Source organism: Puccinia triticina, chromosome 3A (genome assembly GCF_026914185.1).
Source record: "Puccinia triticina chromosome 3A, complete sequence".
Classification (NCBI taxonomy): domain Eukaryota; kingdom Fungi; phylum Basidiomycota; class Pucciniomycetes; order Pucciniales; family Pucciniaceae; genus Puccinia; species Puccinia triticina.
Genome location: NC_070560.1, coordinates 3,244,621 through 3,264,373, shown reverse-complemented (window position 1 = coordinate 3,264,373; position 19,753 = coordinate 3,244,621). Strand labels below are relative to the sequence as shown.

Below are 19,753 nucleotides of genomic sequence, written 5' to 3'. Positions count from 1 at the left end.
CAGCCATTTATATTTAGCATCTGATCGCAAATCGGCTCTTTTGGCCAAGGATGTTACCGCATCAAGGTATTATTGAACAACCATAGGTGCAAGAATCCTCAGTGAGGGGTTGAAGTCTTATGCCCCTCAGAGGCTGACTGGCCTTCGTCCTCGTTGCTTGACTCGCTGCCACCCTCGTCGCCCATGTCGCTCCCATCTGAGTCACTGCCCTCGCTGTCGGAAGAACTCTGTTCTTCATCTGACTCATCCGAGTCGGTAATCCCCTCTGCATCTGCGTCAGCCTCTGAATTGGAGCCATCGGAGGCCGGTTCCCCATCTGATTCTACAGGCTCACAGCCATCAGTCCAGATCGCAAGTCCCCTGGAAATAGCCTCGCTCCAGTCGGATCCGTTGGGTGTAAGTATGGGGAGATTTGCGACAGTTTGGTGGAGGTGGGGATCGTGTAGTGATGCCGCATTGATGATGTAGTTGTCCGTGTCGGTGTGCGCAACCTGGCCCGTCTTCACCCTGGATGCTTTCCCTTCCATCAAAACTGCCTTGGTCCGCTCGACTGTGCATTCCCCTAAATGACAATTATGTTGCACATTTATGCACCCTTGAATGTACTATAACCCACCCCCCAAAATGAGAAGTCAAGTATTAATCAGCTGTTTCATTCAATGGAGAAAGCCCAGGTGCGTACCTTCGCATTGACCACAACACGGTGCTGGCTTCTGACCACTTGCCTCATGTGGTAATGTGCATCCACATCCCCCATGGTGAACACTGAGATTTCTGCAAAGAAGGTGGCGACACGCCCACGAGGAGTTACCTACCACAATGATTCAACCATTCCCACAACCAACCCCCCATCAGCAGACTCCCCAGCCTATCATTCACAACATCATTAGCATTAGGGACAATTTGTTCACAAGAAAGAAATCCACTCCAATCAAACCACTGAGCAGGGACTCACTGCAACAAATGATCCATGGTTGACCCGGTCGTGTTTATTGATTAGTACTTGAGCAACCTGGGATATACCGGATGTTCCATGCGCATTTTGAAGGCTATCAGGTATGGCACACTGGAGATCTTCTGGTAGTGGTAACATAGTACGTGATGGAAACTTGCACGCATCAGGAGACCTCGCCAGATCCGCGTTGTACCCCATAGACCTTTGGACAGAGACATTGTTCCGAAAGAAAGAGGTGACCTCTGGCCCGATCTTGCGCGTCATGCCAGTGATATCGTCCAGAATTACCCCATCAGACATTACCAACCTTAGTGATGATAAATTTTCAAAGGTGGTAGCTATGTCTCTTCCTGGCGCCAGTTTATTTGAATGCACAGATGCCTTGCGTAACACCCCATTGAAAGATTCGAATTTCTCAGTTGAGAATCCTGGAGCAGGACCGAAACGTTCGATAGACTCGGGCAGGTGTAGGAGCATGTGAAACTTGGGTTTGTTAACCCATTGAGCATTTGATTTGATCAGGTGGTATAAAAACTCATTCAAATGCGCCTTGAGATTGACCAGGAATGTCTTCATGTTGTTGATTGTTGTTTGGAATATGAATGGAGTCAACTTGCAGAGTGCAAACCAGATTGGCTTGGTTTCAGAACACATATAGTCAGTGAAGACAAAAGGTGCAGCTTGTAGCAGAATTTTGAAGTCCCTTCCAACTAAACTCTTGATGTGCTTGATGAGATACTTTGGCTTAAATGATTCAATATTCAGCCCAGAGCGATTGAATCCTTCCAGACGGCCAATTAATTCAGTTCGGTCCGAATCTGAAACTCCTGAAACAAGATCCCGTGCTAGATATTTGACCGCTCCCAGGAGAACCACATGTAAAACCTCAACAGGAGTGTCCAGGACCCCATCAAAACCTGAAAATGTGAAATGAAAGGTCAGAATATTGAACTAGCATAGCCATCATCAGAAACAGTGTACCTATCAGTTGTTCCAATATTGGGTTATACAATCTGAGTGAATTTTCCTCATAAAACTTCTTCATCCTTTCTTTGATTGCTTCATCCAATTTGGCTTTGGTCAAAAATCTAGTTGTAATGGGATCCTTCAGGCCTAGTTTCTTCCCTTTGATTGTGAATTGATTGAAGCTTTTTGACATTGCAGTTTCAAATAGCTTATGGCATCTGTGCTTGGTCTGAGCCCATGATTGATTCCTTCTTCTTGACTAAAGAAACCATGAATCATCAGATCAATTGTCAAAAGGCAAATATCTAAGACCAGAAGTAAATACCTCTTCACCAAATTGGTCACGCTGCAAGAAGTGTTGGATGAAAGTGTGAGTCTTCTTAAATTTCTTCATTCTGACCGACAGTTGACACATCCTGCAAGGGTTGAGGGATGAGCCAGGATTTGGGGTGCAAGTAATCTCGGCATGCATTGGGGAGTCTGCAAGAAAACAGAAGACGGTAGAAGTAACCCAGACTTGTTCTCCAATACTATGATCATATACTTCAAACCCCTTGGTGGCCATTTCACTGGAAATCATCCCAAATCAATGGTTATGTGATGCTGACCTAGTGGAAATAGAAGAGAATACTCACTTGATTTCCTGTACAATTTGCTCAGCAATCTCACAAGCACTGGCCAAGTTTGATGTTGCCAAGAAGTGGCAATTGTACTCCTGGTTTGAGATGCGGGGGGGCAGACCAGACAGGGTGAAATAATAAGATATGTGCTTATTGAATTGCTTGGATACATTCCCTGAGGTGTCGTCTGAATATAGAGTGATTGGGACATTGCGGAGAATCATCTTCTTTGCTTTCTCCCTCCATGGGTTTGGAAAGGGAATGTGTTCAAACGAGTAGCTATCCTGGCCCACTGCATAATGGGGTGCAGAAGAACATGAATGCAATTCACCACACATAAATTTTTGCAATGGGAACCTGTGCTTACCACATAATTTCCCAGCACACACCTCAGCCAAAAAACCAGTTCCCATCCATGTGATCTCCGAGTAGTCCCAATCAAATTCATCCACAGATATTGATTGTAGGCGAGAATCGTGGAAATCCGGCAGAAAGGGGATGTGAATTCTCACTTGGGGAGTAATCTGACTGTCTATAATTTCTGTGAAGTGTTCAAGTTCCTGAAAGCGAACCTCCCAGCACCTGGCCCGTAATATGCCACCTTGAGTGAAGAAATTTATTGGTATTACTACCATGGTTGAGTCACCAGGAAAAAACAATGATCACTTGTCTGCAAGTGACATAAAAAAGTACAAAGGGGCCTTTGTACTTTGCTATGTCACTTGTTGACAAGTGATAATTGTTTTTTCCTGGTGAGTGGAGCTGCACTGGCTCATAAATATAGAAATCCTTCTTATTTGCTCGACACATTTGGGGCCGGTGTTCTCGTGACATTCCTGTGAGCCACTTGCATGATATTGGATTGGATAGTGAACAACAACCAATCAGTCAAATCAGATTGTGAGATGTTACATGCAAGTGGGCCACTTGCCTGATTGTGAGAATTTAGATATCATCAACCCATCAGTAAACTCAGGATAAAAGTCCAAGTGGTTAGCTACCAGAGGATTGGCCAAATCCTGTCCACACCAAGAAACAGATAGATCATCAAATCACAGTTGTTGTACCAAAACAAAGATAAGATGACCTCACCTGGCTTATAATTTTCTTGGCACTCAGTGCATAGCATGGGATGTCAAAAACGGAGTCCGCACAACAAAGCTTACTGCCTAGGAGTTCACGAATCCTCTTGCGTGATGCTTGAACAGTAGCCCAACAGGGAAGTTGTAAGCCACATAGTTTCAATATATCTTTAATTTTGGTGTAGAGTGACCTGGATAACATCGAGTGTGTGTGTCCAATAAGCAGTGAAGCCACTAGGTCCTGTGTTCAGCATGTCAAACAAGTGGTGAGTGACCAAGGAAGGATTTGGAAATGGGAAATACAACAGGCCTGTCTTACCATCTTGTTCTTGAAAGGGTACCAGGCACTCTTGTCTATCCGGTCGGACCTCTTGTCAGTCCGAAGAATAGGACGCTCAACCTCCATTGGTTCGTCGTTGTCCTCCATGTGCCGGTCGTCATTTGCAGCGATGGCATTTACAGCCGTCACAATGATTGCGCTCCTCATCGCCCCGGCGTTAGGCGGATCAGCAGCGTTCGTGTTCCTCGAGGCGTGCAGCCTGGCGAGGTCAGCATCTAGACAGCGTGGATTCTCATCTGGCTTGGCTTCCTCAGTGTTCAGGGCAAGCAATCCGGCTAGGCGCGCCCAAGCCCGTTCCTCTTGCGCGAGATCATCTTGGGTCCGCGAGCTTTCCTGTTCCGGGTATCGACCGGGATCCTGCGCAGGGGGGGTTGGGGGTGGGGAACTTGTCCTCCTGATCTCCTCGCGCTGTTGGAGATTTTTGAGGTGTGCGGCCGATCTCAAATGTTTGCGCCAGTTCTTCGTCCCTCTGGCCAGGGGACATATGTTGCAGTAGGTCAGACCGTCCTCATAGGTGTAGTCTGACGGTGAAAAATCATCAGCCAGTGTCAGTCACCACCATAGGAATTTAGCATGCGTACCTTGCTGTACGTTCGGATCCATGACGGCAGCGGGTTCCTCGATCGTGGCCGTGGGCGTGTGGACTGTGCGATATGAGAAAGATTGACCGCCGGAGTGATTCTATCAGGCTCGGTGATGCCAAGACACGAAGTCCTCTAGCTACACGAGTGACTGCGGCGAGTGGGCGCGTCTGTAGACGCGGTAAGATGATGGTTTATAAAGATTTATATCCCTGATGGGATGTAACGGAGGGGCCGCGAGAGCAGCGGAATGGTTAAGGTGCCCTCCGGGGCGGTTCTTACAGGGCCTGACAAGCAGGGGTAGTATGTCCTGTGTTGTCTGGGGTCCAACAAGCGGGGGTTGTTCGACAAGTTCCCAAGTATATAATTGATGGGGATTACTCCCGAGATGATAAAGAGAAAATGAGCTGGACTTACTGTTGGAGCAGGAGTCCAGCGACGAGCAATGAATCTAAAAACAATCTAACACAAGCTGAGAGCGAACTGATCAACGAATATGTTCGGCGAAGTAGTGCGCTGCTGGGCGGTTAAAGTGATTGACGATTCTGGGGAGCCAGAGTCCTCCCAACACCGGCTTTTTATGCTGTTTCTGGGAGGCTCGTCGGCTCGCTATTCTCCTGGCTGGCCTTCCAATACATTTTGTTGGAAGGCACAGCCTCTTTACTGGTCTTGCTACTCTTAAGACCCGTATCTCTTGGATACTGGTCGCAAGGGGATTCTTCCTTCTCAGAACCTGTTTACTGAGTTCTACTCGGAATGACACGCTAGAGATCTTCTGCTCTCTAGTAGAGGATCACTAGGAGTCATTTCCTATGCGGAGCTCTTCGGCGATTCATATCCGAGTCTTTCCGCTACTGTTGCTGCGACGGAGCTCGGAAGAAGATTATTACCACGCGACCAGGTACTGTAGTTCTCTGAGTCGCGTGGCTTGGTTGTTTAGCCGCCTACCGGCGACTGTTGTTTCCATGCGACCAGGTATTACAGGCTGAGTGATTTAGCCGCTACCAAGCCCACATAGTCTTCACACAACCAGTGGCTGTCTGCTGAGTATTACATGGGTTTTCTGAGGGGGTCTTTTCATACAGGCTCCCTTGGTTTTGTTACTTGTACTTAGTTGGAATATATTGTACAGAAGAGGTTCTGGACCGCGCGGCGGTCCTCTTGGTGTCTAGCTTCTCTAGGAAGCTATTTGCAAGTAATTAAAACAATCAAAACTAATCTATGCTGCGCAGAGGTCCGTGCTGCGGTCTGCTCTGCACCCAGTTTACGGTGCTCTTGGCTGCGCTACCGGAGCTGCAGGCGGGGCTCTATTTTAGAATGGTAGCCCGGCTGACATTCCCCACCACCAAGATAAGTTACTCTTAACTTAGCTGAATTTCTAAAATTATTTACGTTTAGAAGCTCTGTAGCTACGTAGGTGAATTGCACCGTCCGGGATGTTGTCCTCTGGCAGCCATTCATCTTTATCTGCAGATTGGTTTCTGTATCTTACGAGGTATAACCTTGTATCTTTTCCTGAAATCCTCTCCTTTTTATCTTTGAGGATCTTATGTACCTTAAGTTGTTCTTTCTTTAAAGGTTCTTCTATGGGTACCGGTAACGGTTTGGGGACCACTTCATTTGCTCTTGGAACATATTTCTTGATAAGGCTTACGGGAAACACAGGGTGTTTCCTACTGAATTCTTCTGTCAAAATTACTTCTACTGCATTTTTACCGTGTAGGTTCTTAATGACAAAAGGTCCCACAAACGCGGGTTTCAGTTTTCTGCTGCCTCCCAGATTATTAAAGTTCACTGTGGACAGAAGCACTGGATCTCCTATTTGGAATTCAGGTTCTTTGTGACTTTTATCCCAGCGAGTTTTACTATACTCTGCTGCTTCTTGGACACATCTGGCTGCGTGAGCATTTGTTGCGTCTAACATCTTTTTGAAGTCTACTGCGGTTGGGTGGGCTACAGGTAATTTATCATTAATAGTATCCTTAGGTAACCGCGGTATCCATCCTCTTTCTAAGATGTAGGGCGTTTCTTTTGTAGTAGAATGTTTGCTGCTATTATACGCCATTTCCAATGCTGGCAACAGATTGACCCAATCATGTGTGTACCTGTCACTGTTTTTAAACTCTAATCCAAACACACAGAACCTTCTGAGTAGGTCTTCTAATGTTTGTATCATGCGTTCCGCTAAGCCATCTGTCTGCGGATGGTATGCAGTGGAAAAAGCTAGTTTAGTACCCAGCATATCATGCAAGTTTCGCCAAAATTCTGACGTGAATTTAGGGTCCCTGTCACTTATAATAATTTTTGGGATACCTACGTCAGCCATTATTCTATTCCAAAATAATATGGCTACTTCCATAGCTGTATCATCTTTATGATGCGGGATAAACCTGGCTCTTTTCGAGAACCTGTCTACTACTACTAGAACAGAGTTGTAGGAGAAAGGTCCTCCCGGAGGTAGGCCAGTTACAAAATCCATGTTGATAATTTCCCACCGCGTTTTTGGTTCTGCAATGGTTTGTAATAATCCAAATCTCTTGCCGGTTTGTTTATTAGACTTTTGGCAAATTTCACATGACTTAACATATTCTTTAACTTGGTTTTTCCAGTCAATCCACCAGGCAGTTTGTTTGACTCTTTCAACGGTGCGCTCTTCGGAGAAGTGACCAGAACCAACATTGTCATGGCATTCTTGTAACATATTTTTGATGTGACTCTCTTTGCTTAGCACAATTACGCTAGAGTGTCTATGACGAAAATAAATTATGCCGTCTAAGAGCGTGAATTGTCCGGCTTTGTAAGGAGTAAGCCATTTCTCCTGTAGACTAGCAATTAATTCTGGCGCACTGTTTTCATTGTCCAATATATTGATTAATTTAACTAGCTCCATATCTTCATTGTAACTAACTCTGACTTCTTCAAAGAATACATCATCAATGTCACATACATGAATGCCCAAGATTGGAAATACGTCCTCATCTTCTGGGTCGTACGCTGGGTTATCTGGAGTATTGGGTAGAGCCCATCTACTTAGTCCGGCGGCGTTAGTATGCTTAGCTCCCGCTCTATGAATTATAGTCATGTGGCCTCTATATTGCTGAATTGCAATTTGCCATCTGAGCATGTGACGGTTAGGTGTCTTCATATTCATGAGAGTTTTCACAGCAGTACAGTCGGTGACTACTATGATTTTACAACCTTCCAGATAGTAGTGTAATTTTTCTAATGCCCAAACAAGGCAGAGACATTCCATCTGACTGGCGCCGTATTTCATCTCTGTTTTACGGACTTGTCTTGATATGAACAAGATTGGTTTTTCTACTGGTACTCCATCTATGATGAATTCTTGGTGTAACGCGGCACCTATTCCCTCAAAACAGGCATCTATGTACAGGATAAATGGCAAAGCGTAATCTGGTTGAGCTAAGACAGGGGCAGTAGTTATGAGTCTCTTTAGCTGCTCGTAGTCTTCCACTCTCCCGTAGGTCATCTCAAAAAAGACATCCTTGCTACATAGTTCATACAAACTTTTGGTTATGTTTGCAAACCTAGGGATGTGTTGACGGTAATAGCTACAGAATCCAAGAAATGACTGCATTTCTGTAATTGTCTGTGGCATAGGTTTGAGTAGTACTGCCGCCACTCTATTTTGATCTATAGCTAGTGATAACCCTGAGACAATGTGGCCTAAGGCTTTAAGTTCTTTGAATCCAAAGTTGCATTTCTTAATGGACATTTTCAAACCGGATTTTATAGCTGTTTTGAGTACTAATCTTATTTTCTCAAGATGTTCCTCCCAGTCCGCAGAATATATGATGATGTCATCTATGTACACCATCATCCAGCTTTGTCGGATAAAAGATCCAAATATGGTATCCATCATACGCTGAAAGTGGGACGGCGCATTTTTAATACCAAAAGGCATGCGTAAATATTCGTAAACACCCAAGTGGCAGATAATTCTCATAAATTGCCTACTCTCTTCCTTAATAGGAATTTGGTGGAAACCTTTAAGCACATCCATTGTCGTGATAAACTTCGCGTTAGCCAAGTTATGTAATGAGTGGTCTATACGGGGGATAGGGTAATTATCCGCTTTCGTATAATTGTTAAGCGCTTGAAAGTCTCCTACCATGCGGGACTTCTCATTATGCCATGCTATTATTACTGGTGTAGTTATTTCTACTTGCTCATTATGGCCTACTTTCCTCAATACTTTAAGTTCTAGCAGTTCTTTAATGTGAATTTCTAGTGCTTCACGGGACTTAGGGCTTGAGGGATACGCCGCTCTCCTCAGCGCGGGGGGATAAGGAGGTTTGCAAGTAAGTTCTATCTCAATGTCATGTCCGGAGATATTACCTATGGGCTCCTCTTTTGTGCAGAAAGCTTCTTCATGTTCAAAGCAAATTTTTAACACATCTAGATGTTGGTCTTTGCTCAGCGTGTCACTGAGGGCAGCTTGAGACATGTAATCTTGACGGAAACGGTTCAGCTCTTTCTCGTCTTGGTTTCCTTTTACAGGGCTCTGGAAATTGATGTTACATATCTCAAACTTCCTTTTCCAATCTCCACCTATAGTGTAGAACCTGTCTTTACTTTGGAAAACATCTATCCCGTAAAGACAGAATGCATCATTTCCCAAGATTAGGTAATCACACACAGCATCTTCTAACACTACAAATTCTATATGTAGTCTAAGTGAACCCTTGGTGTGCGGGAAAATTAGTGGCATCTTTACAACTCCTATAGGCTTAAGTGCAGAATTACAACTACTAAACTTGGCACGCGGGGTTGGGAGTAATTTCTCCCGCCATCCTGGATAGTACCGGCTCAACAAGTTGGTACTGGTACATGAACAGAAGGCTCCAATATCTAGGAGAGCTTTAACTTCTTTACCATCATAGAGCACAGTAGTGTAACTTGTTTTGCCTAGGGTATAACTCATACCTTCTTCTGGCTTATTAGTCATCAATTTGGCATCAGATACATGTCCGACTCCAGCGGAAGGGTTCCAATTTTGTGGCAAGTTTGAATCACCTTGGATTACTGTAATGTGAAGGGGGTCACCCAAGTCTGCTTGAATCACGTTGCAGCGGGCTATTGGTTCGGATCCACAATCCCCGGTGACACTCTCCCGGTCATTTTCAAAATGTACTATATCAAACTGGGATCCAGTGTCAGAGTCGCCTTCGTCATCTGTAAACACCTCAATGTTGTTAATCCTTCTGCGGGGTTTGGGGCACTCAGGTCTCTTATGGCCCTTTTCCCCGCAATTATGCCTTTTTTGGCGCAGTTTCAGCAGGTTTTGTGCCGGTGGGCGCATTATCTCTATACACAGCACTCTTTCTTTCTTCATAAGATTTGGGCTTCTTATCTAAACCTTTTGCAGCAATCACCAATTCTATAACTGAGACTAACTCTGCTAAGTCTACGTCAGGATCTCGCAGGCGACACATTACATCATGCTCTAAGTCACCCCGACACTTTTTCAAGATTTTCTTGGTGACAAATTTTAGAGAAGGTTGATCATATATGCAGTCAATTCTCTTCTTTTGTGTCAAGCACCATTTGTAAGGCACATGTTTCATAGGGTCAAAGAAATCGGTTTCATATGCGGCAAGCATTTTATCTTCCCAGACGTCAGTGCCGTATTGTAAGTGGATCAGTTTCTTCCATTCCTTCCAGCTGATTTTGCCAACTGATTTCTTTTTTCCTACAAACCAATCTAAGGCCATGCCTTCAAACAATCGGGGTAATCTGGATGTCACTATTTCATCTGACGCTTCGTAGGACTCAAGGAGATGATCTATGTAATTCATAAAGTATATGTGATCATATTCTCCTTCGCCGGTGAATTTGGGCCATTCTTTGATGGGTGGCAAGAGTTTGTTCATTGCAAACATATCAAAGTTGCTCAAATGTGATGAGGTCTGTCTTGCTTGGTTTTGGTAAGGAGGGGTTTGTTCAACAGGTTCCTCTTTTTTGGGAGGCATTGATCTTTCTTTATGTTGAAAGACTCTCTCTTTTGTGTTCAAGAAAGGGTTATTGAATTGTAATTCTTCTTGAACAATGGATTCCGCCTTATTGGTCATGTGGGGCGGAGTTTGATACCAGAGGCTGCCTGTTTAAGGGACTTAATCTCAATTTTCAAAGTGCTAATTTGTTCCGAAACAGACTGAGTGATTTGTTTGGCAACTTCTTTGATTGTGTCATCCTGGTTGCTGACAAGGTCAATCAGAATTCTTAACTGAGCAGATTGGTGCTCCTCACGCTCACGCTGAGCTACCATTATCTCAGATTTAATCATGGTGATTACTTCATTTTTGAAGTCCGCCAGGCTGATGTCAAGATCAGTTAATTTGTCCTGCGCTGTGAGATTGGAGTCTCTTACTGCAGCAACAGTTTTAACTATGTCACGGAGTTCTCTCTCAGTTTTCTGAACTATTTCTCTCAGTTCTGGGATCTTAACAAAAGGTTCTTGGGACAATTCCAGCGATTTTTTTACGCCGGTCTCAATCATGTTACTTGTGGCTTTATAACAATCAATAATTTTGGAGACAGTAGTTTTATGGTAATTATTTGAGTTGTAATGTAATTTGTCTAGATTACTGTATACATTCTCAAACAAAGAAAAAATAAAGTCTCTGTCTATTGTAGGTGATCGTAAGCCTTGTCTAGTGTGTCCGCCACCTTCATCAGGCGCTTCCATCGGATGACGTCGTCTCTGGCTGCTTGAGTTGGGGGTGCTTTGCGCTTTTTCCCGGTGTTTCTGGCTGGGTAGAGTTGCTTCATCACCGTCCAAGGATTTCAACCCTCGACGTAAGACTCTAGCTGTTTTTGAGTCATCAACTTCTGCGCCATTTTCTGGCTCTCTTGAGCTCTGCGGAGAGCTGTTCGCAGCTCTTCTGTCGCTCCTCCTTTCGCTTGGAGAGCTACACACTCCTGCCAGTTCAGGACGTGGTCGCGGACTAAGTCCTTGGTCTTGTCCAGCTTGATTAGCTGTTCTTTTGTCTTGAGGATAGTCCTCGCCGGATTGGTCGAGGTGGTCGTCGAGGTACTCGGAACCGGAGCTGGGTCCTTCTTCTTGAATTTCAAGGAGCTCAGCTTCGGAGTCTTCTCCTTGGGAGGCTCGGCAGCTACCTCCTCGGCTTCCTCTTCCTCCGCGGCTTCCTCCTCTTCCGCCGCCAGTGGCTTGTCGAGGATGCCTCTTGGGGGTGGGCAGAGGTCCTTTGAGATTGGGTCTGCTCAATCGGGTGGACATGTTAGTTTATGTTTTTTTTTTTTAATTGTTTTTATACGGATTATTTGCTATAGAAACTTGGACTAACCGAGTTCGTCTGCTTCAGAATCGCTTAATACGGGATTCTCAAACTTCTCGGCTTCCTTTGCGGTAAAGGAGCTTGTTTTTTCCTTGTTTTGTTTGGCCACTAGGCGGAAGAATTAATAATTTGTTAGAATTCTTCAAAGTAAATTTTTAAGTACGCGAAAAAAGGCGATTTACTTCTTTCTTTTTTTCTTTGAATTCTATTCAACCGGTGTTCGTTGAGTAAAAAGTTCAGAGTGATTCGAGCCTCTAAATCCTTTTTCTTGCTCTTTTCAACTAGGATCGTGCCGAGTTGGATTCTTTCTTCGCAGGTTAACTTTTCAAAGTCATCCGGCTGGTAGTTTTTAATAAACTCTTCGTTTCTGAGTTTAAGATAGCGGAGGTAATATTGGATCAGCTCGGCGTTCTGTTGTAAATGAGCCACTGATGTGGTAAAATAAGAACGCAAAAAGCAAGTTAGGGAGGTTCAAAAGCGAGTAAAGAGATGATAGGAGATAATTCTGAAGGATTAGTAGCTTCTGAATTGTTCAGGGGTAAGTTGTGCGCGAAAGAGCGCGGTCTTTGAGCTTTACTAGACTAAAAAGTCAATCTAATGGTGCGATATAGCGCGCCGTGCTCAAACTGCAGAGTTTTCTAGACACAATCTAACGGTGATATAAGCTAAAAGAGCTTTAGGGGTAGGTTTGGTTTGGTTAATCGTCAGATAGACGAAAAAGTAGGATTTTTTCTGGTTTTTTGGGATAAGTTCCCGGCCAGACCCCCAATTGTCAGGCTTGGTGATGCCAAGACACGAAGTCCTCTAGCTACACGAGTGACTGCGGCGAGTGGGCGCGTCTGTAGACGCGGTAAGATGATGGTTTATAAAGATTTATATCCCTGATGGGATGTAACGGAGGGGCCGCGAGAGCAGCGGAATGGTTAAGGTGCCCTCCGGGGCGGTTCTTACAGGGCCTGACAAGCAGGGGTAGTATGTCCTGTGTTGTCTGGGGTCCAACAAGCGGGGGTTGTTCGACAAGTTCCCAAGTATATAATTGATGGGGATTACTCCCGAGATGATAAAGAGAAAATGAGCTGGACTTACTGTTGGAGCAGGAGTCCAGCGACGAGCAATGAATCTAAAAACAATCTAACACAAGCTGAGAGCGAACTGATCAACGAATATGTTCGGCGAAGTAGTGCGCTGCTGGGCGGTTAAAGTGATTGACGATTCTGGGGAGCCAGAGTCCTCCCAACACCGGCTTTTTATGCTGTTTCTGGGAGGCTCGTCGGCTCGCTATTCTCCTGGCTGGCCTTCCAATACATTTTGTTGGAAGGCACAGCCTCTTTACTGGTCTTGCTACTCTTAAGACCCGTATCTCTTGGATACTGGTCGCAAGGGGATTCTTCCTTCTCAGAACCTGTTTACTGAGTTCTACTCGGAATGACACGCTAGAGATCTTCTGCTCTCTAGTAGAGGATCACTAGGAGTCATTTCCTATGCGGAGCTCTTCGGCGATTCATATCCGAGTCTTTCCGCTACTGTTGCTGCGACGGAGCTCGGAAGAAGATTATTACCACGCGACCAGGTACTGTAGTTCTCTGAGTCGCGTGGCTTGGTTGTTTAGCCGCCTACCGGCGACTGTTGTTTCCATGCGACCAGGTATTACAGGCTGAGTGATTTAGCCGCTACCAAGCCCACATAGTCTTCACACAACCAGTGGCTGTCTGCTGAGTATTACATGGGTTTTCTGAGGGGGTCTTTTCATACAGGCTCCCTTGGTTTTGTTACTTGTACTTAGTTGGAATATATTGTACAGAAGAGGTTCTGGACCGCGCGGCGGTCCTCTTGGTGTCTAGCTTCTCTAGGAAGCTATTTGCAAGTAATTAAAACAATCAAAACTAATCTATGCTGCGCAGAGGTCCGCGCTGCGGTCTGCTCTGCACCCAGTTTACGGTGCTCTTGGCTGCGCTACCGGAGCTGCAGGCGGGGCTCTATTTTAGAATGGTAGCCCGGCTGACAGATTCACGCCGCTCAACAACTGATTTCCCGCTGGAGTGATTCACAGGGAAGCGTCCTTGAGCGGCGTGGGCTCAGGTTCACTTCATGAAACAGGGCTCCCGGTTTTGCCAACCTTCGTGTGAGGCGAAACAAAGAGGCTCTGTTGTATGTACATATTTTGTCTGAGGCATCTGAGGGGGAGCCGGGCGAGGACCACAGACACTGCCCACCCTCATCCATGCCGCGGGCCTGCCGGAGCCAAGCCGGCTGGATGGCGGCTCATGGGCCCTTTGATCGCCCGCACCTGGACGGGGAGACCATCGGGCGTCCTAGCCGCTCCGGCGACCCCAGGACGCAGTGGCGGCTGCCCATAACCAGTGGCGCCATCTGGACCCCTGCGTCATCCAGGCGACCGGCATGGACGCCCCCCTGACAGCCGGCGGTGACGCCTCCCCTACCGGTGCGTCACGCTGGCATCTCACTGGGGCGGCCATCTGGCGCCCAGGTTGGTGGCATCTCAGTGGCGCCCCTCGGGCGCCACCTATGCCCACAGTCCCGGTGGCGCCCCCTAGCATGACAGAGTGGCGCCTGTACGGCTCTGGGTCCCTGTCACGCCACCGTGGCGCATGGAGTGCTGTGACGCCAGCTGGACGCATTGGATTTTCCCAATCTGCCCCGCTGTGTATGTTATCGCACCATCTTGAATAAGAGATAAGCAGATGCCAGTGGCCGCGAAGAGAACAAGGAGGTAGGCGAATACAGTATTGGCTCTCATCTGATAATTGAAGTCGGAAAACCTATCAGATGGTTGAATTGAATGCGGATAGAGAAATATCACACACTTTTTTTAATTTATCAGGGTAGTACTACTTCTGCCCTAGTGTTTTCTCTTTCTTTTTTTAAGTGATAACGGGCATGTGACGATGTGGTTCCCCCGAATGGGCAGGAGGCACTGGGCTTTATGCTGGGACAGACAGCCAGTCATTCTCAAGAAATCAAAACGTTTCCTCGGGGCTTGTCCAAGGGGCACTAGCAGGTATGGGTATTGCAAGGACGGAATGAGGAATACCGGTTTGGGAGGACCATGGGAGCTAGCAATTCCTTCGGATCCGTCTGGGTGATAACTTGTGACCTGGACAATAAAAGATGCAGACTGCGTATCAGTATTATACTGTTGCTAGCAAAGTGTTTCTGCCTTAGTCTTTAGTATTGATGCAAATGGTCTATTATAGGAGGTGAAATATACGGACCACGACTGGCGAAACGTTTCTGACCTCGATTTCACCATACAATCCCTTTGAAGATGAGTCAATGCATCAGGCTGCCGGGGAGGTATGGGATGTCTCACATATTAGGGGGGTTCACGATTGACTTTTACCAGGGTAAACGTTGGGCCAACCAAGCCGTTGGCTGGGTGTTGGAGGTAATCCCCGGAGCGGGTGCCAAATGTACCCGGGTCACCACCTCACCGGCAGAGGCCTGGTGGCCCGGGCCGCCACCGCCACCTGCTGGGGGCCCGATTGGCAGGCACCAATAGGCATGTTCCGGCCAGTGGCTTGGCTGCAAGCAGTGTCAATGCCACTGGACGACACTGCCAGCAAACAGGTGACGTAATCCAGGTTTCGTCGCGCTGACGTAATCCAGATTCCAATTCAAACCCGCGCCCCGGGTGTGTCGTCACCTGTTGTGGATTTCGTCACCTGCCATTCTCAGTGGCAGGTGCAAGACAAAAGTGTTGTAGCTCATTACGTAACCAAGGATTACGTCTCACTACAGTCACGTCATGAGTGACACTCACGACATATCTCGATGAGTCATCTAGGTTTCTCACATTCTCCTTTGTCATCTGTCATGTTTGTCTCTTACATAATATGTACTATAAATACCTTGTATTTCTAGCACATTATGGTTTTCCTCTTTTTCTATGCAATCTATGATTTCTGTCTCTCTATTTACATATTCGAGCCTCTTTAGGTTATGAGCCTTTTTCGCTAGTTATAAGGTTCGAATTCACGGTTTTATATTGTGTTCTCCGGGTGTATCTTCCTGTGCCTGTGTGGCTATTCCGTATCTTTCCGGGTGTATCTTCCCGTGCCTGTGTGGCTGATCAGTATCTTTCTGGGTGAATCTTCCCGTGCCTGTGTGGCTATTATCCTTAATCCCCTTGGAAATCTCTTCTACCCCACCGGATTCTCTCACCACTTACAAACTCTTAGTATTATTACAGTTTTCTGGTCCAGCCGTTATAAATTAGCCTCCTGGTTTCGTTTTCTCACGCTCTTCATCCGCTTCCATCAAACTTTCTACACAAACACCTTTTGCGACTATCCCAATTACCTTTCATCATCTCCACACCTATATCCTTCTCTGTCGCATTTTTTCTGGAAAAGAACTTCAACAACTACCACTCTCCCCTCCGACAAATTTTTTTTCTGTTGCCATGTCTGTCCAACTCTCCCCTCCAGCTCACCACACCCGTTCCAACGCGCGTCGAGCGGCGGCTTCTCACCCCAACTCCGATGAAGAGGACGACACTACCTTCCGGGGTCACGGACTTCCTATCAAAGATCATCTTTTTGATGCCCCTCGACCGGAGCTCCCTCCACCGCCTGTTGTTCACCCGGTTCAGCCAGCCCCCTTGGACTTGCGTACTGAGCAGGCGCTCATTCGGGATGGAATTGCTCGTTTTGCCACTACGGCTCTCCGACCGGATGGGAATAACTTCCGCGTGTGGTTACGGGAGCTAACTGAGACTGCCTTCTCTGTTCTCAGGGATGAGCAATTTTTCCTCAATGATAATCGTGGTCATCCTTACGAACGGGTAGCTCGTGGTATTTTGCTCGGTTCAGTGGATGCTTCTATCAGGACGGACCTTTACGACTTCGACCGGAGTGATACCATGATGAGGGCAATTCGCGGTCGGTTCTGCACTATCAACAGGGCCACTCAGCTTTCCCGGTGGAATGATTTGAACTTCATCACGGTCAACTCGGACACCAATGCGAGTGAAGTTTCCTCTTTATGCCGTACCCGTTTCGATGATCTTATCGCATCCGGCATCCCCTTATCCCGAGATGCAATTTTGGGTCTCATCCTCCAATCATCCATTCCTCACGGTACCGACTTTCGAAACGAGTTCAATCAACAAATGGACATGGAGTTGAACTGGAATAATAATGCTACTCCCCGTTTTGATCGAGTGGTGGATCTCTTATCGGCCAGTCAAACACGGCTCAATGTGCGGGAACGGGACCGTCTCCGTGGCTCAGGCGCAACCGGGATGGCGGCTGGGCTCCAAAGGACTCCGTCTATTGAAAGTCATCCGGGTAATGTCTATGGGATGGCTGGCCAACCGGATCGTCGACCTGACAATCGGACTCGGTCTTGCTATTGCTGTAACTCCACTTCCCATGTCATAGCTGATTGTCCTGAACGACCTTGTTCAAACAATCGACCTACTCACCAGGCCCCAGTAACCAGTGACCCGAATCGCTTCCAAGCCCACTATCCCATCATTACCCCGCCTGTCAACTATTGGCAACCCGCCCCTGGGAGAAATTCTGGAGCTCCACAAGCAAGCGGTCAACCTTCAAACTTGCGCCCGGCCGACAGCTACAGACCGGCCAACAATTGAGATGCTACCCGGCCACGGCCAGACAGGCGGAGCTGGATCATCAGGATGGTACTCCACCCGGGGTACCAATGGAGTACGAGGACCACCCGGCCCCATCGCCAGAAGCCAGGAATGCGGAGTTTCACTTCCCTTCACCAACACCGGAGGCGCTCTTCAATACCGGAGCGACTCACCACTTGACGGGTGATAAGTCAGCCCTTCATCATGTTGAAGTTCTAACTGACCCGATTCCCCTTAAGGTTGCCACTGACGGAGATTCGCAATTTATCACTGCAGTGGGTATCCTGAGTTTTCCTGGTCCCAATTCAACGGTCATCGAGCTTAGACAGGTCCTTTACTGTCCTAATGCTAGCAACACTCTGATCTCTCCTGCGGCTCTCCGGATCGCTGGTTTCACCTTTTCTTACAACTGTCGGGACGACTCCTTTTCTATTTTCTCTTCTTCTACTTTCTGGACCAAATGCGTGCTCAATTCCCACAGCCAGAAGTGGCTTTTTCCGTCCCCGCTTCCATCCCCTATTCCTTTCCCAACCATTCCAACTGCTACTGTCGCTTCAATACCCCTTTCCCCTCCTGTACATAATTCACGACTTGGTTCTTCCCGTTCACCTGGTCCCTCCTTTCCCAACACTGTCGCTACTCCTGTCATTCCCCTGGCCCTAGCCCTTGCAACACAGCCTGAGGATGAGATTCCATTCGTTTACAACATCCCGGACATGGTCCAACGTTCCCCTGTGAGCTCCACGTTAACGGCAGACAAGCGGTGCCTCCTGCTCATCCATCTGCGACTGGGTCATGTTTCTCTACGTGTCATCCGTAGGATGATTAAGAGTCAGGTAGGACTTGGTTTGCCATCCGTGTTGCCAGCGGGACAGATACATTGTCCTACATGTATGATATCTAAGAGTGTCCATAAGAACTCTCTGGCGTCTACGCAGCGGGTTTTTGTGCCTATGGACCTGTGGAATGTTGATATAATTGGACCATTCGAGGTAGAGGCAGTAGGAGGGGGCAGGTATATCTTGACCATTTGAGATGTGGGCTCAGGGTACAATGAAATAAAGATCTTGGCTCAAAAATCTGAATCTACTACCTATCTTATCGACACTATTCGCCATTTAGAAGTGCAAACAGGGAAGCCGCTGAAAGCTCTTCGTTCAGATAATGGCGGTGAGTTCAACAGTCTAATTCTGGCGAAATTTCTACGGGAGAAAGGGGTGTGAGTTGAGCGGGCTATTGCATACCATCATTTTCAAAACGGTACCATCAAACGCTTCAACAGGACCTTACAGGATATGGGACGTACTCTTCTCATTGGCAGCAGTTTGGACAAGCGCTTCTGGGCTTTTTCTTTTGTATGGGCATGTTATCTTCTCAACCGTATTCTCAACGGGGCTAGTGGGGACGTTACTCCTTTTGAACGTTTTTTTGGACACAGACCATCACTCAATACTACTCGGGTATTTGGCGATCAGGCGTACATTCATGTCTCCGCGGAAAAACGAAAGAAACTGGACGAGCGTGCCATACCTGGTTTTGTGGTTTCTATTCTTCCTGATTCCAAGGGTTGGTGCTTTTGGATACCCTCATCTAACACTTTTATCAACTCGGCTATAGCTACTTTCCGCCATCACCCTGCAGCGAAGGACGCCTCTGCCCCCCGATTCTCTCTGGCAGATATGTCAGAACTTCGTCTGGGTGATTTCCGTGATGAGGCCACAGCGGCGGAGCAAGATGCTTTGGTGGATCTCATTTCCTTATCCGTTCCGGAGGTATACGCTGCTGATGCTCCACGTACATACAAGCAGGCGGTCAAAAGTTCGGAAAGCGGAAACTGGGTCTCGGCCATAGAAGAGGAAATCAGTAATCTCGACGATTTGGGCGTCTGGACAATTGAGAAGGTCCCGGAGGGAACAAAGGTCATGACGGCGAAATGGGTGTTCACGAAGAAACTAAAAGCGGACGGGACGGTGGACCGATACAAGGCCCGTTACGTAGCACGAGGGTACTCCCAAATCGCTGGACTTCAGTATGGTGAGACTTTTGCGCCTACTGCAACCTTTGTTTCCATGAGACTGTTACTTTCCATGGCAGCGGCAAACAACTGGCCTGTTCATTCTTTCGATTTTGTGGCCGCTTACTTAAACTCTCCAATAGATGAGGATCTTTGGGTCGCAGCTCCGGAGGGCTTATCTACCCCTTCTGGGTACGCTTGCCACCTCAAGAAGGCACTCTACGGGACTAAACAGGCCGCGAGGTGCTGGTGGCGCCAC

The 19,753-nt window shown here is 47.0% G+C and overlaps 1 protein-coding gene across 1 annotated transcript in view; it reads left to right on the top strand.

The window, feature by feature from the left end:
- Positions 1–183: 183 nt before the first annotated feature.
- The window catches only part of PtA15_3A387 (uncharacterized protein), a gene marked incomplete at both ends in the record, with an annotated part of 40,290 nt that continues 20,720 nt past the window's right edge, over positions 184–19,753 (top strand). The window contains one exon of the mRNA XM_053167350.1: positions 184–396. Within this exon, the coding sequence (XP_053018576.1) occupies positions 184–396 (213 nt within the window). The remainder of the gene's footprint in view (positions 397–19,753) is intronic.